Source organism: Coregonus clupeaformis, chromosome 5, assembly GCF_020615455.1.
Source record: "Coregonus clupeaformis isolate EN_2021a chromosome 5, ASM2061545v1, whole genome shotgun sequence".
Classification (NCBI taxonomy): domain Eukaryota; kingdom Metazoa; phylum Chordata; class Actinopteri; order Salmoniformes; family Salmonidae; genus Coregonus; species Coregonus clupeaformis.
Genome location: NC_059196.1, coordinates 9,459,178 through 9,484,957, shown reverse-complemented (window position 1 = coordinate 9,484,957; position 25,780 = coordinate 9,459,178). Strand labels below are relative to the sequence as shown.

Genomic DNA, 25,780 nt, shown 5'->3' with positions numbered 1-25,780 from the left:
TTAATTGGGGGATGAGACTGGTTGACTTGATGTTGAATGGGATTGTTTAATAGAAGTAATTATTTATATTTAGGAGAATGAGAATATGTTATTAGGTAGTATTGCTTTGTGGAGACGATTTACTAATGAAGAACATGTCTAGATAGTTGAATAAGGAACGATATTTGATCATTGATCATTTTATTATGACATTATAAAGTTTGTTTAAACAGCGGTGAGTTATGACGACGGTTCATTACTTCTGATAATGATAATTAGTTTATAGTACGTTGAAAGATGGGAGATAGTTGTTGCTGTTGGCCTGATGGATTAAGTAGACATCTTCTTGTGGGTTTTGGATTATGAAACAATTGGTTTATATTTTAAAAACATCAATGCAACAGTTTACGATGATTAAATTATTAGAAAGGGGTTATAGGTTTATAGTAGAAGGTGTAGTTAACTTAATAAACGTGGTATTATCCAGTGTTTTGTAAGTGGGAGTTTTTTTCCAGGATTGATGGAAGTCTCCTATAGCATTATGATAAGGGGAGAGTAGGAGACAACGTAACGAACACATTTTAAATAGATGCCTGGGATAAAATATCAAGTCTTACACAAAGTAAGTGAGGGTATTGGCTAATGAATGAAATATGACATTTAAAGGGGTGACAGGAACAATGGCAAAGGACATGGATTTTCTTTTGTTGTTGATTATGTAAAAGATAATGGATTAGTTGATATGGGATCAAAAGGAGCAGATGTAGGGGTTCAATAATAATGGTGAGATTTAAAGAGGATATGATCTGAAGGGCAATCAATTCAACATAATCATTGTAAACTCAGAGGAATTTTGAGTGGTTTGAATTTTTGAAAGGTTTTATATAATCTTTTTATGGAGTAGTTATGAGGAGTTAGATTGATACAAATGATTATTGATGAGATAGGACTGTGGATATATGTAGCAGGTTTTGTGTGTAATTACTATCTTTGAATTGTTTATTATATGTTAACGACATGTATACTTTCTATTCCAGGATAAAGGGGATTTCTTTATCTCATTGGAATATTGCCCAGGGCTAGGGTGGACTAGTTAGTAAAATTAAGTAGTATTATTTTTAGGTTGTCATAGGGAGCTACCAAATTAAATAAGGCCTGGTCATGTTTATTTTTTTTCTTTATGAGTTTTTCAAATAAACACACAACACACCTAGTATGATGTTATAAAATGTTGTTATATTGATTTAAGGGGGTTTTCAACAGGTCAAAGGTGATACGTCTTAAAGGAGCACACACAGTGAATTTTCTGGAATTTTAATTTTTTGACTGAGTTTTGGGTATACATGATTTTTTATGAGAATAAATGTCATGAGGATTTAATGTACACTTGGGGTACATAACATTTATGAAAGGTTTTGAATGTTGGTAATGATTAGTATACTATTTGATGGAACAATTCATTGAATGATTTCAATGACCTCTGCAATCTGTCCTGGCTTTATAGTGTGACTTGATCACCCGCACTGTAAATCCTTGAGGCATGTTGAATTGGGGGGTTAGTTATGATAAGGATAATCGTGAAGAAGATTATAATTTGGTAATAATATATATGATTCGAACCATAAAATAACTAAAGAGAGAGGGAGCTATCCTGAATGAGGGATACCTGTTGATAGTTAAGTGTACTAATCTTGGATTACTTTACGGGATAGAAGTAAGTTGAGGTATTATCCAATGTTGTCATTTTAATTTCATTTTTATTAGGGTTTAATAAACAATGTTGGTGTTTTGTTTTTGAAAGCATGAATCACGTTGTGACTCGTGTTCAAAAAAGGGGGTAGTATGGATGGTATGAGGATTTATTGGTAAATTTGCATATTGTATTAAGAATATGAGCAAAAGTAAGTAATGTGTTATGGGTTAGATTAAATGTTTTAAGGGAAAATGTATTTGTGGTATAAGGCAGAATTTAGAGGAGGCCTTTCTATGACATGAGTGGACTGCAACAAGCTGAAAGATTGTGCACTTCCTAATCTAAAAGGCTTATCAGGAATGATAAGAAGAAAGGATGAGGTAGCATGCAGTGTCTCAACTAACAATGTTATGCAGACTTTCCAGGAGAATGACAGACCTACCAGGAGAATCTGGACATTTTTATGCAACTTGGAGACTATGTGGTGGTAAAGGATTAATGAAGTAATTGATGGACAACACCCAAGTGGGAAGGTTAGTAATAGGTGTTGATGGCTACCTTGATGGAGGGCCAAGTAAGAGAGAGAAATTCCTAGATCTGTATGTACCATTGTAGGACTTTTCTAACGCAGAGGAGGAAGATGGCACCGCTTCGGCGGAGCATTGTTTTGTTTTGTTTGTGTGTTTTTTGAAGCAGGGAATATTGGTATGCTGATAGAAGGACACAACAACAGAGAGATGGTGATAAATGGAGAAGGACTCTGCATGATCATAGAACTAGTGAAGGAAGAAGGTTCATGCATCATCACACAGTCTACACCAACGGAGGTATGGATAGAGGGGAGATTGAACAGGTATCAGGTCAACCAATGCAACAGATGGATACAAGGAAACTGATGATTAGAGATGAGGATATTGTTGATGACAATTAACAAGGGATTCGAGGACGATGTCTGAGGAATGATACTGATGAGATGTGGGTTATGGCTGATTACCTCAGTGGAGGAACAGAGCTATAGACCTCCAATAATTTCAAGATCTTCCAGATTTTCAGGAATCAACTGGCTGTCATTCCATTCGGTTATATGTATTTAAAGGGTTTATCTAATAGAAATTGGGAAGTATATTAGGAATTGGTATTAGGAATAATTGTTAAAGCATGATAATTTGTCCTATGGTGAATGTTTGTATGGATTTAGTGGTTTAGAAATGAAATCAATTAAACTTGTGTTTTTGTCTTCTAGTGAGGTAAATACAGATGGTATCTTAATGCATAGTAGGGATAATTTGGCCTAGCATGGTGTGAACCTAAATAAGTAAAAGTAACAAACTATGAACCGGCTGAAGATGAATATCAGAGGCGTTGAAGACGTTTTTGTAAAATACAATTTCTACATGCAACCAATCGAAGATATCAAAGGATTTTCTCATGTTTTTATAGGAGTGGGAAAGGAGTTCACCATTGAGTGAGAATGGAGAAAGATCTGTTCAAATGCAACATTGCTTTTGTTGGTATGATGGTTGACAAATGGAAATGACATTGAAGTTGTGGAGTTGGTGGTGAATCGAATGAGACATTGTAGTTGTGACATTGTAATGGGCAAGTCATTTTGAAATATGAAGCTGTCTGAAGAACATAATGAAGAGACGCCAGAAGATTTATGTGCTGGTAGGAATAAAGTTGCTTGTTGATAATAAAATTTGATTTATCTAAATTTGATAATTTGGGTAGTAGGTATATACACTGGTAAATTAATAGTATTAAGAATGCATTGAGATAATGAGCTGTATTTATTATCAGGATGAGGAAGGTCATAATTGAATTATGGATGTTTATAATGTATGATAATGGGGACATCTCCTTCTACTCCTTCAAGGACTTCCAGATACCCACAGACGTGTCCTTCTGAGGGTCTGACCACAGCAAACAGTCACACAGCCCTGGTTTAACAACTGTACCCTGCCAAGACTGACTGGGGTGGATCTGCAACTGGAACTAATGCCAAAGAAATGAACAAAACTGAATTGTCTGAGTGAATTGATGAACTGCAGTCCTCACACTGCTTGATGCTGTAGTATGCCTTCCTCCTGTGTTGCAGACTTCTTTTAGTGGCATATGGTAGCTTAGTGGTTAAGAGCGTTGTGCCAGTAACCGAAAAGTCGCTGGTTCTAATCCCCAAGCCGACTAGGTGAAAAATCTGTCGATGTGCCCTTGAGCAAGGCACTTAACCCTAATTGCTCCTGTAAGTCGCTCTGGATAAGAGAGTCTGCTAAATGACTAAAATGTAATGTAAATGTAAATAATATAAGTATACATTCTGAAAGTTGTAATGGAAGTTAAGGTGAGGATTGTGAATGAAATCATGAAGATGTTGATTAATTTGGTTAAAGTATTAACATATTAGTAATGATATAGATTTGGAGTATTGGGTGATATTGATATGGATGTTTAGAGTGGTAAATATTTATGTTGATAGGCAAGTACTTAATTGGTTATTATCATGGGGTTATGATATTTTCATATGATCTGAATTTGGTTGAATTCTTAAAGCAGGAATAGTTGAGGGATGTAATGATTTAACAGGGAGCGATAATAGAGTGTTATAATGTGTATATCATATTAGGAATAATAGGAGGACAAAGTCGGAGATGAACAATGTATATTTTAACAATCATGGGTTTTTAAGAATTGGGTCTGAGATGTTAATCATTAGAATGGGTAATTGATAATCACATAGCATTGGATGCTATTATATTAAGATGAGGATGATATGGTAATTTCAATGCTGTTGAAGTTTTTTTCAAAGTTTTTAGTAGTAAGTCAATAGGAATTTGGATGGCAAGCATTCTAGGTCCTCTAGTGGCCATAGTCATTATTGTAGCAATAGTTATGGGGTGTTTTCAAATATTTTGGGGATTGATTTTAAGATCTGTACAAACGATTACTAACATGCCAGTTATTACAGTTAGACATGTATCAGTAATCAATAATTCTTCTTCTTTGTCATCTTGTTCCAGTTTAGATTCCATTGATAATGTTGATTGGGGAATGGGGATGTTAAGGTGGAAATGTATAACATGGAATTTAAGGTTTACAGGATCGTAGAGGTGGACAGATGAATATCTCAGTGGATCAGATAGAGCCCCTTGTGACCAGGGAAAAACTTGGGGTTCCTCGGACGGCGCAGAAATGATGAAGACGGACGTTTTTGTTATTTTTATATTAATGTGTATAGATTATAATATTCATGTAACTTAATAATGGTTATGTATAATTGTTGTGTATTGTTAATGTCATGATGGTCACCTTGGTTGCATGGCTCAGGAAAAGGGGTCATTTTAAAAGGGGGGATGTCTATGTGGGATTGGTCCTTATATATGAAAAATAAGGTTTTGACTACATAGATTATTAGTATGAATATATAGTAGTTAATTATGTGTTTATCTTTTACTCTGACTGAGTTTATAGAGGTTTGAGAGGTTTGATATCGCATAAGATAGATGACTGAGAATGTATACCTTTGTTGATGAAATAAACGGAGAATCAAGTTGGATTCAGGTATGAAAGGTTGAAGGGATCAATTCTCAGTTATCTAGCATAATTTAGGATCTAGTCAGAGATATATGTACTACTGATTGGAGAATATTGTATTTTATATAAAGTTATATGTGCATTGTTGGGGTTAAGTCATGTCACTTGGATTGTAATGATGTCATGTCATAGTATCGTGGGGAACAGGTTAGAGTTACTAGATAAGTGGTTAGGAGACAAAGTCTGCATTCCATTATGTCAAAGGAGATTACTGATGTTTAGGATAGTGACTTGGGGTAAAGAGTGATGAACATCAAAGACAGGGAGTGCCCATGGAGACTTGCGAGATGTATGCCAGGAAGAGGTTAACAGAAGGTTATATAAGGTAGAGTGTTTTCTTTGTTCAAGTTAGTTCGTAACACCAAGGGGGCAAAGCTCTGGTGATTGTTGTAACGAACCCGGTACCGATCATTAAACATTTGCATTAACTGTCTACAAAGTGTCTAAGTATATCCTTGATTCTTTGATACCCGAGAAACTCATCATAACAGCGTAAGCGCGTTAATATGTTTTATAGAGAAAGGGTTGGAAATAGGTGTCTCCATAATGACAATCTAAACAGCCTACAGACAACTGGTAAAAAGTTGTCACGACGTGCGGATGTGCTGCTCTGTCTCCGTGACTCAGCTGCAGCGCTCTCTCAACCAGTGCGCTCAACACATAAACACCCCTCCAGCCCTCCCTACCATTCACTCACTCACTCACAGCCTGCTCACTGCCTGATAGACAGCAGCAGCAGGTCACAGTGAAATATATATAGAAAAAAAGAGATAGATGCCATTGCGGCCGCGGCGCAATTTAGAAGTAGCCCAAAAACCCACAACCCGCTACCAATACATTTTCACCAGCAACATCCTCTTCAAAGTTACACAATTTGCTCGAAAACCGAAAACATGGCAACCCTAGATGTACGGAGAAAATACCCTATTTTTTTCCTATTTGTTGTCACTCTGATTGGCTCTAAGTGAAGTTGTCGACCACTGACAAGCATTGCGAATCTAAAAGTAGAATCGTCAGGTTTGTCGCTACCAGTCAGCATGCAGCAGGTACCGCTTTTATTCTAGCAATAGAAGGAACGGCCTCCCACCGTGATAGGTACCTATTGGCAGTCTATGGGCAGTGAGACTTTCTGTGTTTCATGCTTAAAACAGAGACATTTCCTTAATTTTCGAAGCCACTTCAGAGCTCCTTACAGTTTATGGAAATTATACTGAACAAAAATATCAACCCTACATGTAACAATTTCAAAGATTTTACTGATATACAGTTCATATAAGGAAATCAGCCAATTGAAATAAATTCATTAGGCCCTAATCTATGGATTTCACATGACTGGGAATACAGATATGCATCTGTTGGACACAGATACCTTTAAAAAAGGTAGGGGCGTGGATCAGCAAACCAGTCAGTATCTGGTGTGACCACCATTTTCCTCATGCAGTGTGACACATCTCCTTCGCATAGAGTTGATCAGGCTGTTGATTGTGGCCTGTGGAATTTTGTCCCACTCCTCTTCAATGGCTGTGCGTAGTTGCTGGATATTGGTGGGAACTGGAACACGTTGTCGTACAAGTCGATCCAGAGCATCCCAAACATGCTCAATGGGTGACATGTCTGGTGAGTATGCAGGCCATGGAAGAACTGGGACATTTTCAGCTTCCAGGAATTGTGTACAGATCCTTACGACATGGGGCAGTGCATTATCATGCTGAAACATGAGGTGATGACGGTGGATGAATGGCACAACAATGGACCTCAGGATCTCGTCACGGTTTCTCTGTGCATTAAAATTGCCCTTGAAAAAATGTAATTGTGTTCATTGTCCGTAGCTTATGCCTGCCCATACCATAACCCCATCTGCCACCATGGGGCATTCTGTTCACAACGTTGACATCAGCAAACCGCTCGCCCACAAGACGCCATACACGTGGTCTGCAGTTGTGAGGCCGGTTGGACGTACTGCCAAATTCTCTAAAACGACGTAGGCGGCTTATGGTAGAGAAATTAACATTCAATTATCTGGCAACAGCTCTGGTGGACATTTCTGCAGTCAGCACGCCAATTGCACGCTCCCTCCAAATTTGAAACATCTGTGGCATTGTGTTGTGTGACAAAACTGCACATTTTAGAGTGGCCTTTTATTGTCCCCAGCACAAGGCACACCTGTTTAATGAACATGCTGTTTAATCAGCTTCTTGATATGCCACACCTGTCAGGTGGATGGATTATCTTGGCAAAGGAGAAATGCTCACTAACAGGGATGTTAACAAATTTGTGCCCAACATTTGAGAGAAATAAGCTTTTTGTGCGTATGGAAAATGTAGGGATCTTTTATTTCAGCTCATGAAACATGGGATCAACACTTTACATGTTGCGTTTATATTTTTGTTCAGTGTAGAAGACCATTACTTAAAAGATGTTCTGCAGCATTCAACAGCAAAACATAAAAAATTATTAAATGTAATGTAAAAATTGTAGATTTCTGCCTAAATAGACATTTTTAAAAGTAATTATTTATCATAAGATGGCCATAAACAATGCCTAGTAATGCTTAAACTGCCAGAAGATTCAAATTTCAACTTTCTGGTAAAAATAGTTATAAATTGCTGAGGTGTAGTCTCTTTTGAGGACACAAGATCAAGTACACAGTACAAACATGATAAAAACATGAAAATATAACAAATCATATTTTTCAACAGTGGTGGAATAGGGCATGAAATTATTGAAATGCTTTCTAAAAATGGTAACAATCAAATTATAAATGACTTTAATATTTCATCTTTCTTATAACTGTAAAATAAATATGATCATACTTATTGACAGTACAAAATTGGCACCATTGCATAACTGACGACAGAGCATTTCCTGCCCAGCATCCTCTGAGCGACACAGACACCATTCAAATGCTTGCTGACTCGTTACAACTTCAGCTTTACGCACAAAGTGATTTTGTCTTGCTGTGACCAAGAGAAAGTGGTCTAAATCCATCTATGAAGACCACAGCGTGATGAGATTGCTTTTGCTGCAATAACTAGGGTCTCCCATTTCATATGCTGTGAGGTTCACAGCCAGAGGAAATCAAACCTTTATCTGCATAGGCCAGAAAATGTAACACGTCGCTCCCTATGCAAATGAGGTGTCCGATTTCACAGTGCACAGCAATTGATGTTGCACCGTTCACAGAGCACTCTGTACACAAAAATGTTGGTCGGAACTGGTCCAGAACCACTTAAAGTCCCCTAAATAGGGAACTTAACATTTAAGAGGTGTTAAAATGATTATACTGTACATGGACTGTGAGCTAGCTATTCTCGGCATCTGTGCTACGCAATTGCTTCCTGTGAAGAGATAAAAACCTATCCACAGAACAGGTACTATTTTTATTAGTTACCATTTTCTAAATCCAGATGGGTTACAGTATGGCTCTGTACAGCATCACTTAGAGCCTCCCAAATGGATATGGAGCTCTCCGAATGATAAATTGAGTGTGGGTAATGGGTTGATCACATAGCAGGGGCTGTCATGAGCCATATTTTCATGTGTACCCTATTTACTCGGCCTCCTGTCAGCTTGCCAGCATCTGTGCACTCTCCCAATAAAGAATTATGAACACAGACACAATCACTGAGCACAGACAGGATGTAATTGACTTCCCAACATCTTCGCAACAATTGCCACACACACACACACACCCATACCCAACATCATATAACACTATATAGGCTACTGTATATGCATGGTTGATATTTATAGAAAGTAAAATATACAGTGCCTTCAGAAAGTATTCATACCCCTTGACTTATTCCACATGTTGTTGTGTTACAGCCTGAATTCAAAATGGATGAAATATATGTTTTTCTCTCACCCATCTACACACAATACCCCATAATCAACAAAGTGAAAACATACTTTTAGAAATGTTTGCAAATGTATTGAAAATGAAATACAAAAATATCGAATTTACATAAGTATTCACACCCCTGAGTCAATACTTTGCAGAAGTACCTTTGGCAGCGATTACAGCTGTGAGTCTTTCTGGGTAAATCTCTAAGAGCTTTCCACACTTGGATTGTGCAACATTTGCCCATTATTCTTTTCAAAATTCTTCAAGCTCTGTCGAATTGGTTGTTGATCGTTGGTAGACAACAATTTTCAGGTCTTGCCATAGATTTTCAAGTAGATTTATGTCAAAACTGTAACTCACCACTCAGGAACGTTCACTGTCTTCTTGGTAAGCAACTCCAGTGTAGATGTGGCCTTGTGTTTTAGGTTATTGTCCTGCTGAAAGGTGAATTCATCTCCCAGTGTGTCACGCCCTGGCTCTGGGGACTCTTGTATGTTGAGCCAGGGTGTGAGTTTCTATGTTGTGATCTAGTTTTGTATTTCTATGTTGGCCAGGGTGGCTCCCAATCGGAGACGGCTGTAGCTCGTTGTCTCTGATTGGGAGCCATACTTAGGTAGCCGTTTGGCATTGTTTTGATTGTGGGATCTTGTTCCGTATGGTTTGTGTTGTAACCAAGGACTTCACGTTTCGTATCGTTTGTTGCTTTGTTCGGGTGATTATTCTAATAAATAAAAGTATGTTCGCCTTCCACGCTGCGCCTTGGTCCTCTGTATCCGACGATCGTGACAGAAGATCCCACCAAAACTGGACCAAGCAGCGTGTCCAGGAGCCATCGCCAGAGGTAACTCTAGCAGATATCCACCTCGACTGGGTCAAGCAGCCAACGCCAGAGGTATCTCTAGCGGATATCCACCTCGACTGGGTCAAGCCGCGGGAGGAGGAGAGAGGCTGGACTTTGGAGCAGATGGGCAAGAGTCTGGCGAGAGCCATGGAGGCCTGGCCCACGGGGAGGAGAGACGCCCAGAAATTTTTTAGGGGGGGGCTCACGCCGTGGACGACGGGGCAGCAGGAGGCCGCCAGGTTACGGGAGTCACTGGTCACCAGGGGGAAGGTGGATGTAGAGGCACGGCGAGAGGTACTGGGGTGTGTTGCCAGTCCGGTCCGGCCCGTTCCTGATCCCCGCGTAGGGCCAGTGGTGTGTGTCCCCAGCCCGGTCCGGCATGTTCCTGTCCCCCGCACCGAGCCTGTGGTGCGCGTCGCCAGCCCGGTCCGGCCTGTTCCTGCTCCCCGCACCAAACCAGTGGTGCGCTTCGTCAGCCCGGTTCGGCCCGTCCCTGCTCCCCGCACCAAGCCAATGGTGCGCGTCATCAGCCCGGTCCGGCCCGTCCCTGCTCCCCGCACCAAGCCAATGGTGCGCGTCGTCAGCCCGGTCCGGCCTGTTCCTGCTTCCCGCACCAAGCCAATGGTGCGCGTCGTCAGCCCGGTCCGGCCTGTTCCTGCTCCCCGCACCAAGCCTGTGGTGCGCATCGTCAGCCCAGTCCGGCCTGCACCTGCTCCCCGCACCAAGCCTGTGGTGCGCGTCGTCAGCCCAGTCCGGCCCGCTCCTGCTCCCCGCACCAAGTCAGTGGTGCGCGTCGCCAGCCCGGCCCGGCCCGTTCCTGCTCCCCGCACCAAGCCAGTGGTGCGCTTCGGCAGCCCGGTCCGGCCCATTCCTGCTCCCCGCACCAAGCCAGTGGTGCGCTTCGTCAGCCCAGTTCGGCCCGTTCCTGCTCCCCGCACCAAGCCAGTGGTGCGCGTCGTCAGTCCGGCACAGCCCGTGCCTGTTCCACCGGTGCCTGGTCCGGCACCGGTCAGCTGCTCCACTCCGGAGCTAGAGCAATCCGCTCCACCAGTGTTCAGTCCAGCTCCGGCCAGCAGGGCCAGACCGGACCAGGGGTACGTTGGGGGGTTAGAGAGGGAGTGGGGATCATGCCCGGAGCCGGATCCGCCGCCGAGGCGGAGTGCCCACCCGGCCCCTCCCCTGTTGTGTTGTGTTGGCGCGGTCGGAGTCCGCGCCTTTGGGGGGGGGGTACTGTCACGCCCTGGCTCTGGGGACTCTTGTATGTTGAGCCAGGGTGTGAGTTTCTATGTTGTGATCTAGTTTTGTATTTCTATGTTGGCCAGGGTGGCTCCCAATCGGAGACGGCTGTAGCTCGTTGTCTCTGATTGGGAGCCATACTTAGGTAGCCGTTTGGCATTGTTTTGATTGTGGGATCTTGTTCCGTATGGTTTGTGTTGTAACCAAGGACTTCACGTTTCGTATCGTTTGTTGCTTTTTTCGGGTGATTATTCTAATAAATAAAAGTATGTTCGCCTTCCACGCTGCGCCTTGGTCCTCTGTATCCGACAATCGTGACACAGTGTCTGGTGGAAAGCAGCCTAAACCAGGTTTTTCTCTAGGACTTTGACTGTGCTTAGCTCCATTCCATTTCTTTTTTATCCTGAAAAACTTTATCCTGTACAGGGTTCCTTCTTTTCACTCTGTCAATTAGGTTAGTATTGTGGAGTAACTACAATGTTGTTGATCCATCCTCAGTTTTCTATCACAGCCATTAAATTAGTAACTGTTCTAAAGTCACCATTGGCCTCATGGTGAAATCCCTGAGCAGTTTCCTTCCTCTATGGCAACTGAGTTAGGAAGGACGCCTGTATCTTTGTAGTGACTGGGTGCAATGATACACTATCCAAAGTGTAATTAATAACTTCACCATGCTCAAAGGGATATTGAATGTCTGCTTTTATTTTTACCCATCTACCTATAGGTGCCCTTCTTTGTGAGGCATTGGAAAACCTCCCTGGTTTTTGTGGTTGAATCTGTGTTTGAAATTCACTGGGACTGAGGGACCTTACAGATAATTGTATGTGTGGGGTATAGAGATGAGGTACTCTTTCAAAAATCATGTTAAATACTATTGTTGCACCCAGAGTGAGTCCATGCAACTTATTATGTGACTTGTTAAGCAATTATTTAGGCTTTCCATAACAAAGGGATTGAATACTTATTGACTCAAGACATTTCAGCTTTTCATTTTTAATTAATACCAGCTCAACTGGTAGAGCACGGCGCTTGTAACCCCAGGGTAGTGGGTTTGATCCCCGGGACCACCCATACACAAAAAAAATTATGCACGCATGACTGTAAGTCGCTTTGGATAAAAGCGTCTGCTAAATGGCATATTATTATTATTATTATTATTATTATTATATTATATTATTAAAAACATAATTCCACTTTGACATTATGGGGTATGGTGTGTAGGCCAGCAAAAAAAAAATCTACATTTAATCCATGTAAATTAAGGCTGTAACACAACAAAATGTGGAAAAAGTCAAGGGATGTGAATACTTTCTGAAGGCACTGTATACGACACATTGATTGCTCATTGATCTATTTGTCAGTGTTGGATGCACATTATACTAGCACATATGCAATATTAATAATCTAATAATCACCATTTATAATAACTGTTAATCAACGTTAGTACTATGTGGCTACTGCATTAAAAACACACCTCCAGCAATTATATTGGAAAACAATATTCTCCATCACACTCCACTCTCCCCTCAAACAGGTTGTAATAAAGTGGCCAAAGCACTCTCCCTCCCTCAGTCCCATATACCTTTTCCATCAGCCAGGGCCAGGCCTGTTGTCCCCTACTGAGAAAGACTACCGATATGCCCAGTTTGCAAAAGGAGACCATTACTGAGATATCACTTTCAGGGTAATAACAGCGCAATGTGACCTTTTTCCATTGTCAGAGTACACATCGGCAGCTTTTAGAGCAACTTCTCTAAACACTATCCTGTTGGCCTTTTTTTTAAAGCCAGGATGTGGCATCATCATGCTTACATGTCATCATTGTTTTAGACCTACAGAACTCACACAGCCTTGCTCATGCTTGGCCTTTTAGATGGTATTTGCTTGAAACATGTTAATGAATTTGTCTTAATTATTTAGCATTAAAGTTAAGATTAAGAACATCTTATGAAGGGATACTACGGGATTTTGGCAATGTGACCCTTTAATTACCTCCCCAGAGTCCGATGAACTGGTGGATACCATTGTTATGTCTCTGTGTCCAGTATGAAGGAAGTTAGAGGTAGTTTTACAAGCCAATGCTAACTAGCATTAGCACAGTGACTGGAAGTCTATGGGTATCTGCTAGCATGCTCTGACTCTGGGGAAGTAGATAAAGGGCCTCATTGCCAAAATCCCAAAGTATCCCTTTAGGGCAGCGTTTCCCTAACTCGGTCCTCGGGACCCCAAGAGGTGCACGTTTTGGTTTTTGCCCTAACACTACACAGCTGATTCAAATGATCAGAGCTTGATGATTAGTTGATTATTTGAATCAGCTGTGTAGGGCAAAAAACATTTACAACTGCAGGGAGTACAAACACCGTAGCCTAGGATCATCAACAAATCACTGGAGCTTGAGCAAAACTATTTAACATTACGACTCAATGGACCCTGAACTGAAAACGTATAAATTATGATTTTCTATGTTGTTCAAGGAGAGGTTGTCCTTCACAAAACTAACAAACACACGGCAGGACCAAGTCAATTACAATTCGTCTGAGAAGTGATTAGATTAGATTAATGTTGTACGCTGTTGAGCCCCTGACTCTTGGCCCCTGTTTTTTTTTTTTTCACCTTTATTTAACCAGGTAAGCCAGTTGAGAACAAGTTCTCATTTACAATAGCTTAGAACGTTATGAAAAAAATTCTGTCTCCTGTGGCATTGACATGAGTCATTGACAAGGGTCAAGCAAGGTCTCAAAACCACAGTAATAATAAAACATATTGTTCCATAATATGACAGGCAAAATAAAGCCAGCCAAAATGCGAGCCAGCACTCACCTCTTTCTCTCCACAGATATTGCTGATGATGGAATTGGAAGCAGGGCTGGCGGAGGGACCCAGGACTGCCACCACTCCCTTAGACAGGATCTGGCACACTGTCAACACACAGAGACAAGCATCCAGTCAGATAATATTGGACAGGACATGGTCAAAATACCACATTCAGCCTATTAAATAGGAGTTGCATGTTGCTTAGTGTGTAGTTTTATCCTGCACTAACAGTCTGAGCAAGCGGTTCCCAGTTAATCTTTAATAAGTAGGAGGTTTTGGGGTTTGCTGCCTATTAACTTGATCATGTTCTATTGCGGTATTAACTTACAGCTGCTCTGTATATGATTTCACCTCACCGATAGTAGATCTACGGCTGTAGATTACAATATGACCGATTTAATGGGGGTGCAATGATAGAACATAATTAGCAACAGGTTGGAATGAGATCTGGCCATGTGGAAGTTTTTGCTAACCATTTAGAATCTCTTGTCAAGTATCCTTCTTTTTAAGATAACAATTGGGGATGAAAGTAGTACTTAAAAGTGTCATGTTGTTAGGCCTACTGCTGCTAGGTAGCTCTCTCTCTGCTCTCTCCCTCCCCTCTGTCTGTCCTTGATTGCAGGAGTGAAGTCTGGTGTGCGGGAGTCAGGGTTCCAGCTGCAGCTCATTCACCATAATCACCTCAGCCTTTAAGACCCGGTCAAACTTTCCACTCATCGTCAGATCATAGTCAAGACGACCATGTTAGTCTCGCTGCCGACTCAACCTGTTTATTTTTGCTCTTTGTGTTTTGGCCTGTTCTATTTACTTTTTCTCCTGTGCCACAGATATTTGGAACCTGACTCCTGCCTCCGCTTCACTCCTGCCACCACCATCCTGCTCTCCACTACCGGACCTCTCTTTTGGACTCACCACGGACACTAGGACATTACGGTACCACACCTGCCCTGACCTGGATCTGTTACCCTCCCTGTAACCTGGACTTGCTCTTCCCCTATTATTGGAAACCTGGACTATTGAACATTTTAAATAAACCTGTTAAACCTTCTCTGGCTTGGTGTACTTGTCTGCATTTGGGTTCTAATACTGGTAAATCATAACAGTATGATCTGACCATCATGAACCCAGCAGACAGTAGCTTGGATACCACCCCAGAGTGCACTCAAATTTGGACTGCCATAGCCAATCAGGGCATTTTACTTGGCCAACATGATACCCTGTTTAAGACGATTGCTGAGGACAGTCAGGTGCTGCTTAATCAGGTTCAATTACTCACCAATCAAGTGTCTGCCCTTACTACCCCTTCAGCCCAGATCAGAGAGCCTTTTGTTCCTGCTCCAGAGCGCTATGACGGGAACATGGGAACCTGTGGCGATTTTTTTGACTCAATGCTCGTTAGTGTTTGAACAACAGCCCCTCACCTACGCCTCAGAAAGAGCCCGTATTGCCTACCTTATCAACTCTACTAGCGGTTCCGCTCGTGCCTGGGGATCCGCGGTCTGGGAGAGTCAGTCGGACATTTGCAACGCTTACGTTGCCTTCACCACTGAGATGAGGAAGGTTTTTGACCACCCCGTGCGAGGCAAGGAGGCTGCGAAACGGTTGTTTTCTCTTCGGCAGGGGGCTCGCAGTGTGGCGGAGATGGCAGTGGAGTTTCGGACTTTAGCAGCAGTGAGTGGTTGGAATGACGAGGCATTACAAGGAGTGTTCATCAATGCTTTGTCTGAGACTTTAAAAGATGAATTGGTGTCATATGATGAATCGCCTACGCTGGATAATCTTATTTCACTCACCATCAGGTTGGATAATCGGATTCGGGAGCGCCGCCGGGAGAGGAGTGTTAGTTCCAAGCAACCTGTCTGTCATCAACAAACTCCTCCCCGCATCTTCCCTACGGAGAAAGCCGTGTCTTCCCGAGTCGACACGAGGAGCACTGAACCCGAAGCCATGGAGGTGGGTCGTGCACGGTTGTCCTCAGAGGAGCGTGCACGTCGCATTCAGGCTCGGGTCTGCCTGTATTGTGGAGAAGCTGGTCATTTCGTTCCTTCCTGCCCAGTTCGTCCGGGGAAAAGGGCCGGCTCATCATTAATGGGAGAAGTTTTGGTGAGCCGAGCAGCGGATTCTTCCTCTTCTCCCCGCATTCTGCTCCAGGCATCCCTCCAGTGGCAGTTCCAGAATCTCTCTGTTAGTGCGCTGATTGACTCTGGTGCAGACGAAAGCTTTTTGGATAGAGAGTGGGCTCAACAAATGGATTTGGAGACTGTTCCTATGGACTGTCCGCTGCAGGCTAAGGGTCTGAATGGACAATTGTTGACCCATATTACCCATCAGACTGTTCCTGTTTGTCTTAGAGTGTCGGGAAATCATCAGGAGAACATTCAATTCCATATTATCGACTGCCCACAGACCCCTCTGGTCCTTGGTATCCCCTGGCTCATAAGACACAATCCACACATTGATTGGGTGACAGGTAGAATTGTTTCATGGAGCACATTTTGTCATGTGAATTGTTTGTGTTCTGCTCTGACTCCTGCCAGTACTGTGCCTCGACCTCCACTGGAGTCCATGGATCTTTCTAATGTTCCTGACGTGTATCATGACCTGGCATCCGTTTTCTGCAAACACAGAGCTACTTCTCTTCCTCCTCACCGGCCTTACGACTGTGCCATTGACCTCCAGCCAGGAGCCCCGCTCCCCAGCAGTCGCCCTGGAGTTTCGCGGACCCTTGACTTTGTGCGACGGAAGTTCTGGTGGGCCACGATGGAGGCGGACACTCGAGCCTTCATTGCTGCTTGTACGGTATGTGCACGAAGTAAGAACTCCACCCAGGCCAGCGCTGGTCATCTACGACCTCTACCTATACCCAGCCGGCCCTGGTCGCATATCGCTATGGATTTTGTCACTGGACTTCCCCCCTCGTCTGGAAAGACTGTAATTCTTACGGTGATTGATCGTTTTTCTAAGTTCGCTCATTTTTTGGCCCTACCTAAACTGCCCACTGCCAGAGAGACGGCTGATATTTTGGTTGAACATGTGTTCCGCTCTCATGGTCTACCCACGGATATTGTCTCTGACAGGGGTCCCCAGTTTGTCTCCCAGGTGTGGAAAGCTTTCTGTAAAGCTTTGGGCATTACATCCAGCCTGTCCTCTGGATATCACCCCCAGACCAACGGGCAAGCCGAGAGAGCGAACCAGGAGATGGAGACCGCTCTTCGCTGTGTCACAGGGTCTAACCCTGGGTCATGGAGCTCCATGCTCCCCTGGGTGGAATATGCTCATAACACCTTGACTAACGCTTCCTCTGGTTTGTCTCCTTTTCTGTGTGCTCTGGGTTATCAACCTCCCCTGTTCCCTTCTCAAGAGAGGGAACTGGCGGTACCCTCGGTGCAGTCCCACATGCGCCGCTGCTTCAAGGTCTGGAGGAAGGCCAGGGTAGCTCTGTCCCGAGCTTCGGCGTACATGCAGAGGCAAGCCAACCGTCACCGGTCCCAGGCTCCCGGTTACTCTCCTGGTCAAGAGGTATGGCTGAAGTCACGGGACCTTCCATTGAAGGTGGAGTCTAAGAAGATGGCGCCTCGTTTTATAGGACCGTTCAAGATACTGTCTATTGTTAACCCCTGCGCGGTTAAGCTACAGCTTCCTGCCTCCCTACGGGTTCATTCCACCTTTCATGTTTCCCAGATTAAGCCTGTGTCGGTTAGCCCTCTGTGCCCGCCCTCTCGTCCCCCTCCTCCGCCCAGGATCGTGGGTGGGGGTCCGGTCTACACTGTCCGGCGACTTCTGGATGTTCGCCGCCGGGGGTCGTGGTTTCCAGTACCTGGTGGATTGGGAGGGTTATGGTCCTGAGGAACGTTCCTGGGTGCCCAGGAGCTTCATTGTGGATCCTGCTCTGGTCCGAGAGTTTCATAGGTTACATCCCGATAAACCCCGTCGGCCGCCAGGTGGCGTCCGTAGAGGGGGGGTACTGTTAGGCCTACTGCTGCTAGGTAGCTCTCTCTCTGCTCTCTCCCTCCCCTCTGTCTGTCCTTGATTGCAGGAGTGAAGTCTGGTGTGCGGGAGTCAGGGTTCCAGCTGCAGCTCATTCACCATAATCACCTCAGCCTTTAAGACCCGGTCAAACTTTCCACTCATCGTCAGATCATAGTCAAGACGACCATGTTAGTCTCGCTGCCGACTCAACCTGTTTATTTTTGCTCTTTGTGTTTTGGCCTGTTCTATTTACTTTTTCTCCTGTGCCACAGATATTTGGAACCTGACTCCTGCCTCCGCTTCACTCCTGCCACCACCATCCTGCTCTCCACTACCGGACCTCTCTTTTGGACTCACCACGGACACTAGGACATTACGGTACCACACCTGCCCTGACCTGGATCTGTTACCCTCCCTGTAACCTGGACTTGCTCTTCCCCTATTATTGGAAACCTGGACTATTGAACATTTTAAATAAACCTGTTAAACCTTCTCTGGCTTGGTGTACTTGTCTGCATTTGGGTTCTAATACTGGTAAATCATAACACATGTAGGAGTTACTCCCAACCAAAATGTGCCGTCATGCAGGGGAACAATGACCTGGTTAAAATAATAGCTGAGAACTACATGAAATCTAAACCTATCAGATATTTTATCAGTCTTCAAAAATCAGTTGTGATCTGTCTTTTTTAGGGAAGAAGAAGAAATACAACATTCCCCTGCACACAAGTTTGGGTTTTAATCTTACTTGCAGGGGAAACAAAAAGCAATTTCAGGTGGGGCTTGATCCCTGTCTTTCATTAATGTTGTATGGTAGTGAGGAGGAGGCTGCTGTCTTAAGATGTGGGTAGCTGCCCAAATGGCACCATATTCCCTGTGTAGTGCAATTCTTTAGACCAGGGCCCTGGTCAAAAGTAGTGCACCATGTAGGGAATAGGGTGCCATTTGGGACAGACCCGTGGAGGGCGACAGACTGGCTGGGGTGGGGGATGGGCCATTAACAAACACCAAATGAGGGTAAAGATTTATAAAGGAAGAGTAAAGGGGGACCATTTTTGAGCCAGTGGAGCAAGGCTTGGGATCCTCGCCGAACGAGATAGAAAATTACAGGAGCAGTGAATCAAATGATTAATAAATAATCTCTTTGTTATCCAATGGAGTCTCCTGTACACTCCCCTCCTTCTCCTCTCCCACCCATCTGCCCCTCTCTCCTCCATTTAAAGCACATTTGCGCCTGTCTGCATGGCTTCACCGAATTACAAAGTGACCGGATTAGCCTGACAGGCAAGGTGCCACTGGCCCCATGAGGCTTTTTACAGGGGTGTTTTTCTATTTTACACAGGGAACAGAATGGCCTTTTCTTATTTGTTCGAAATTTGTTTTGATCACTTTATGCATTTATTTTGGGATTCCACCCTGTAAACTTAATTTGCCTGATGACGAGCGATTGGATAAGGACAGCCATTTCATTCAAGTACATTTTCATCCACTTTCCCTCTCCTCGCCACCTCTCCTCGATTACCTTTTTCAAAAGGAGGCCAGAGAGGTCAGATAGGAGAGAGGACACAGTAGTTGAGCAAATATAATTGAGAAAAGGCCAATGTGTCCGTTTGGGATTCTTTTCTCGCTCCTCCTCGGTCTATGGCCAAAGCAATTTACATCCGTGACAAGTGACAACTTTCCCAATATGAATGTGGATCATTATAAAGGAATTCTGCACCACTTCTGTCTAATCTTGGTCAGGTCAGTGGGTTGTCTGGAGTCCATTCTGTTCGTTTACAATGGATTCCCTCAAATCAATACATTCTTATTGAAAGCTACAGCAGCTGCAAATGAGATACAGCCAACATATGCACGGGAGCTGGAGTTCAGTTCTGTGAACCCACACTCATATACACATTCATATGCACACATGAATGCACACACACACACATCAAAATCACACAGACCCACCACTCACATGCAGTACACACCCTTACAAAAAATAAAATAAAAATCACGTGAAAAGAATGTGTAAAAACACGTGTGAACAAATCACGTGAACATTTTCACATGTAAATGTTAGTAAATTTTCACGAGGAAAACACGTGTTTTTCAGACACGTGTCACGTTTCACACAAATGTTTCACATGTGCACAAATCAGATGGGAAAAATGACACATGGATATTTTTCACATGACTCAGACACGTGGTTTCCCAACATTTCACATGTACTTTTGTAACTGCTGGGATTAGAACCCCGGTATCCCACAGGAGAAGTCAACACCTTGGACCATTCGACCAAGAAGGCCAACAGTTATTTTGAAGACACAGGCGGGGCTACCTCATCACGTGACCATGAGCAAACATGCCCGACTCATGTCTGCTACACTTTCACATGTGCATTTTCACACTTTAATGTCAACTAGAGCTGTTTACAAAAATGTATCGAGTTTATCGCAGGATTTGCTGTGATTAATCACGATTAATCGCAAATTCATAATTTGCTCAAATTGAGCTGTAATTTATGTTGGATGTTTTCAGTGTATGTTGAACGCTTTCAGACAATGCACCCAAAAAAATTTCTGCACTGAAATTACAAAAAGTTAACTTGAGTTAACTGATTAACTCCAGGGATGTAGCTCAGTTGGTAGAGCATGGCGTTTGCAACGCCAGGGTTGTGGGTTCGATTCCCACGGGGGGCCAGTATGAATAAAAATAATGTATGCACTCACTAACTGTAAGTCGCTCTGGATAAGAGCGTCTGCTAAATGACTAAAAATGTTTAAAAAAATGATTGACACCGCTAAGTTAAACACGATAAATAAGGAGACATGGAGCACTAGCTTCTGTTCTTTTCACTGGGATCTTTCCAATGGTGTCACGCCCTGGCCTTGAGAGGCCGGTTGTTTTTAGTTGGTTTGGTCAGGGCGTGAGAATCTATACTGGAAATTCTATGTTTGTGATCTAGGTATTGTATTTCTATGTTTGGCCGGGTGTGATTCCCAATCAGAAACAGCTGTCGCTCGTTGTCTCTGATTGGGGATCATACTTAAGTAGCCCGTTTGCCTACCTTAGTTGTGGGATCTTGTTCCGTGTTAGGCTTGTATGTGTATAGCCTGAGGACTTCACGTTACGTTGTTTCTTGTTTTGTTTATGTTTGAGTGAAATAACACTCTGAATGGATGGCTCAGAAATAAGAAATCATTATTTTTAACGCACTTGAATTACTATACTCAGGTAGGCTAAGTTACCTTTTTACAGAATTACATAATATGCAATTCCATATGTGGAAAAATTGCTACTGCAACATGTTAAGTTAGATTTTCACATGTGAATGTTTCTTACATTTTAAACTGCAAATGAGATTTTCACGTGAATAGTTTTCACGTGAACTTGCAATTCCACATGTGAACGTGAGAATTTCACGAGAAGGTTTTTCACATGTGAAACGGCATATCCGATTTTCACATGTAAACGTTTTTAACATGTGAAACCGCAAATTTCACGTACAACTGCAATTCACATGGGAGGTGAAAACACGTTTTTCTCACATGTGAAAAGGTGGTGTTAACATGTGAACTCTAAATTTCACATAAATTTGACAAGCATTTTTTTGTAAGGGCAATCACACACACCTCTACAAAGCTTGATGGTCTTGGCTGACTTCCCATCCATCCTACATGTCCCTAAACAGAGCCCTAATAAAAGGCAGGAAGAGCTCTGGTGTTGTGTGAAGGCACGCACGCACGCACACACACACACACACACACACTGGATTGGGCAGGTAGTGCTGGCTGTGTGACATTTCCCCCTTACTGGTGTCACTGATCCATCCCTAATCCAATTGCTACCTGGGCACAGCCACTACAGCACTAAATTAGGAAGGGGTTTGCAGGCAGCCAACCAAGCAAGGAGAGGAATACGGTTGGTTTTATGTATGAGGAGGAGCTACCACGGCCATTAAGCTCTACTGATTCTGAGAATTGCAAGGGGCTACTGTCCTCAATTTGGAAGCCCCAGTTCAATAAGGTTACTGACTGAATGATGGTATGAATCTAATGGGCATACCCCTACAGTACAATGTGCTTTAACCCCCTAGAGCACCAGTGCGTCAATCTAAGTAACATAAAAAAAATCCCCATCAAAATCTAGCAGTTTAAGCTAGAGATATCAGTTTTGCACCCGCCTAGTTTTGCACCCGCCTATGTTGCACTTCCACATCTGCGGTGAACGGTGGCAGAGCTAGAGTGGTGTTTGTCAGACCCGAAAATCGGTCTCCTCATGAAAACGTCTGTAGCGTCCAAACGGAAAGGGGAGCATGATGGTGGTCTCCATCTCCAACCCCCACAAGTGTCAGGGGACTCTTCTGAAGTCGGTACTGTCGATGTGACAACTTCTGTTTGTAGCGTCCGAAGTGTTTGGGGAAATTCTCATGAACTTGATGCTGTTTTGCTCTCTGTTTTGCTCTACAACCCCCACAAGTGTCACAGGACTCGTCTGAATGTAAAAAAGTACAGTTAAATATTTTTTTAATGGAAGTATGAAGGTAGTTTTGTGCCTACCCAAAACAGGGGTTAAACACAGTACGTGAAAAAAAAAAAATACTACAAATACTGAGCTTTCTTATATCTCCTAGATAAAGGACAAATACTTCTAAACCTTTTTGGGTATCTCAGATTGTTCTGGCAATTCTCACATAGAAACTTCATTGTGATTGGTTAATGACCTATAATGTCAATTTCTATGTATAAAATGGGTCATATCATTAAAAGTACCAGAGAGCCCACTCTGGAATTTGATATGTTTGAAGAGTATATTGTTCCAAACAATGTGTCTAAAAATAAGCAAAATCAAAAAGGGTAGTTTTGAGATATTAATATATTTTATGTTGAATAAATGAATGTTAAAATGTGTATTAATCAATGTAGACCTACTCCATATGTTAAAGCACACTGTAAGGAGTATAATGACACCTGTAGTGGAACAGGGAAACAGTAGCCTGGGTACCAATCTGTTTAGCTAACATTCCACTCCTTGTACTCCATGTACCAAAGGGAAGAAAGAAAAACATTATCCACTCTGCCAGAAGGGCTCTTTGGCAACCCAGTGTCACCATGGCCCACATTAGCAACACACAGTACGTATACTTCATGTTAGCTAAACAGACTGGTACCCAGGCTAGGGTATTCTATTCTCCTTTTTTTTCCTCCATCTAATCAAAGTAGCTGGTATAAAAATACCAGCACTAAAATCAACTTGTTGAAATGTTAACACATTGTTAATATTTAATTTCACTGTATCCATCCACAAGGTCATGGCGATAGGCTATTGACATTGTTATTAGGATTGTAGTATATTAGAGTTGTATTATTTACTGTATATCTTCAGGCTAGTCATTCAAACAGCTAGGTGTAACCAAGGAAACAAAACAAGGTATTTTGGCTCCTGAAACATCCAAATATGACTGCTCATTTTGCTCTTCCACACAGCTATTTTCCAATCATTTGTTTGCCACTATTCTCGCTACAACAAATATTCCTAAAGATGATAGACTTATCTCGCTGTACTCAAGGGATTTCTGAAAGCGGGGGATAACAAGGGGAGACAGGCACAGAATTGAAATGATTGACGGACAGAAGGACGGACGGACAGACAGACACTGACAGCCAGACAGCCAGCCAGCCAGACAGCCAGCCAGACAGACAGACAGACAGACAGACAGACACCGCTAGACAGACACTGACAGCCTGACAGTCAGAGACAGACAGACAGATGTTCTAATGTGACACTCCGTGACACACTGGTCTTTCACTTTTTGAAAATGATGACAGAGTCGAAAGCCACCTCGTTCTCCCATCCTCGCCCGCCCACTACTTACTGGTCTCTCCCATCTCATATTCACTGTCTCTCAGCAGCTCAAAGATGTCCACCTCCAGCTTGCCCGTTGTGGAGCGGTTACTGGACCGGTTGATGCTGTCCTTCGCCAGGGTGATGGCCAATCGCTCTCCCCGGCTGCACTCCATTGGGTCGTCAAGTATGGCGGCTGCAGAAGAGAATGGAAAGAAAGAAAAACATTATCCAATCTGGCAGAAGGGCTCTTTGGCAACCCAGTGTCACGATGGCCCACATTGGCAAGACACAGTACATATACACTACCAGTCAAACGTTTGGACACACCTACTCATTCAAGGGTTTTTCTTAATATTTACTATTTTCTACATTGTAGAATAATAGTGAAGACATCAAAACTATGAAATAACACATATGGAATGATGTAGTAACCAAAAAAGTGTTCAACAAATAAAAATATATTTGAGATTTGAGATTCTTCAAATAGCCACCCTTTGCCTTGACAGCTTTGCACACTCTTGGTATTCTCCCCCCCCCCACCTTGTCACAACACGACTGATTGGCTCAAATACATTAGGAAGGAAAGAAACTCCACAAATTAACTTTTAACAAGGCACATCTGTTAATTGACATGCATTTCAGGTGACTACCTTATGAAGCTGGTTGAGAGAATGCCAAGAGCGTGCAAAGCTGTCATCAAGTCAAAGGGTGGCTATTTGAACAATCTCAAATATAAAATATATTTTGATTTGTTTAAAAAAAAATTGGTTACTACATGATTCCATATATATATATATAATATAATATGCCATTTAGCAGACGCTTTTATCCAAAGCGACTTACAGTCGTGCTTGCATAAATATTTGTGTATGGGTGGTCCCGGGGATCGAACCCACTACCTTGGCGTTACAAGCGCCGTGCTCTACCAGCTGAGCTACAGAGGACCACGGGTCAGCTGTATTTTTGATGTCTTCACTATTATTCTACAATGTAGAAAATAGTAAAAATAAATAAAAACCCTGGAATGAGTAGGTGTGTCCAAACTTTTGACTGGTAGGGGGCGGCAGGTAGCTTAGTGGTTAAGAGCATTGTGCCAGTAACCGAAAGGTCGCTGGTTCTAATCCCCGAGCCGACTAGGTGAAAAATCTGTCAATGTTCCCTTGAGCAAGGCACTTAACCCTAATTGCTCCTGTAAGTCGCTCTGGATAAGAGCGTCTGCTAAATGACCTATTATTATTACTCTACTTCATGATTTCCTCAAACAAACTGTGCTGCAAGTAATGCAGAACTACAGAGATCGCCCATATGGTTCATGGGGTTGTTATATCATTACCAAATGTGAATAATTATGGTTTTCTGTCGGTATAAACAAGTGACTACTATATGCTACAGTGTGTAAAAAAAAAAGCCAAACACAACCGCTTTACAAATCATGTGATTCCTAATCCGGAGCAGCAGCAAGATCCTATCTAAGTCTGGAACTAAATCAAATGCGTGAGTGATGAGGGAACACATTTTAATAGGGATGTTCTGTTCACTCGTGATTTATCGCAACCATGTCGGAATTAACATATTTGTTTTACACATGATGCACACGCTTCCATCATTTGAATACAGCGAGACTTCATGTGTCATATGTGGGGGTGAAATGAATATGAATGACTCAAACAACCAGTTGAGAGATCGGGCCTCGCTGTGTCCTAGCAAGCAAATGAGCAACTCAGTCGGCGATTCACAACACAGTTTTAGGATACATTGTGCATAGGTTGCAATCCTGAGTGTGTCCCAAGATAGCAGGTTCAGGTTCAATGTAATAGCTTTCTTTCCATAGGAATGTTGCCTGACGGTGAGATCAATCAATGCATGTACAGACGAGTGTATAACTGACCTCTGCAGTTCTCTATGCTCAGCGTCAACCTGTAGAGCAACATGATAGGTTCCACTAAAGAGCAGGTCATTTGCCTGACATTTATGTTGAAAG

The 25,780-nt window shown here is 42.8% G+C and overlaps 1 protein-coding gene and 1 long non-coding RNA gene across 2 annotated transcripts in view; one reads left to right on the top strand and one right to left on the bottom strand.

Moving 5' to 3' along the window:
• LOC121560857 (glutamate receptor ionotropic, kainate 4-like) overlaps positions 1-25,780 on the bottom strand; it is a 478,252-nt gene that overhangs the window by 136,993 nt on the left and 315,479 nt on the right. Inside the window, exons 4-5 of the mRNA XM_041873701.2 lie at positions 23,828-23,992; positions 14,005-14,102 (exon numbers count right to left, since the gene is read on the bottom strand). Coding sequence (XP_041729635.2) covers positions 14,005-14,102; positions 23,828-23,992 — 263 coding nt within the window. The remainder of the gene's footprint in view (positions 1-14,004; positions 14,103-23,827; positions 23,993-25,780) is intronic.
• On the top strand, positions 1,716-3,865 carry LOC123483021. The gene is made up of 3 exons (XR_006658036.1): positions 1,716-2,499; positions 3,113-3,340; positions 3,549-3,865. It is a non-coding gene; the product is annotated as an uncharacterized LOC123483021 (long non-coding RNA).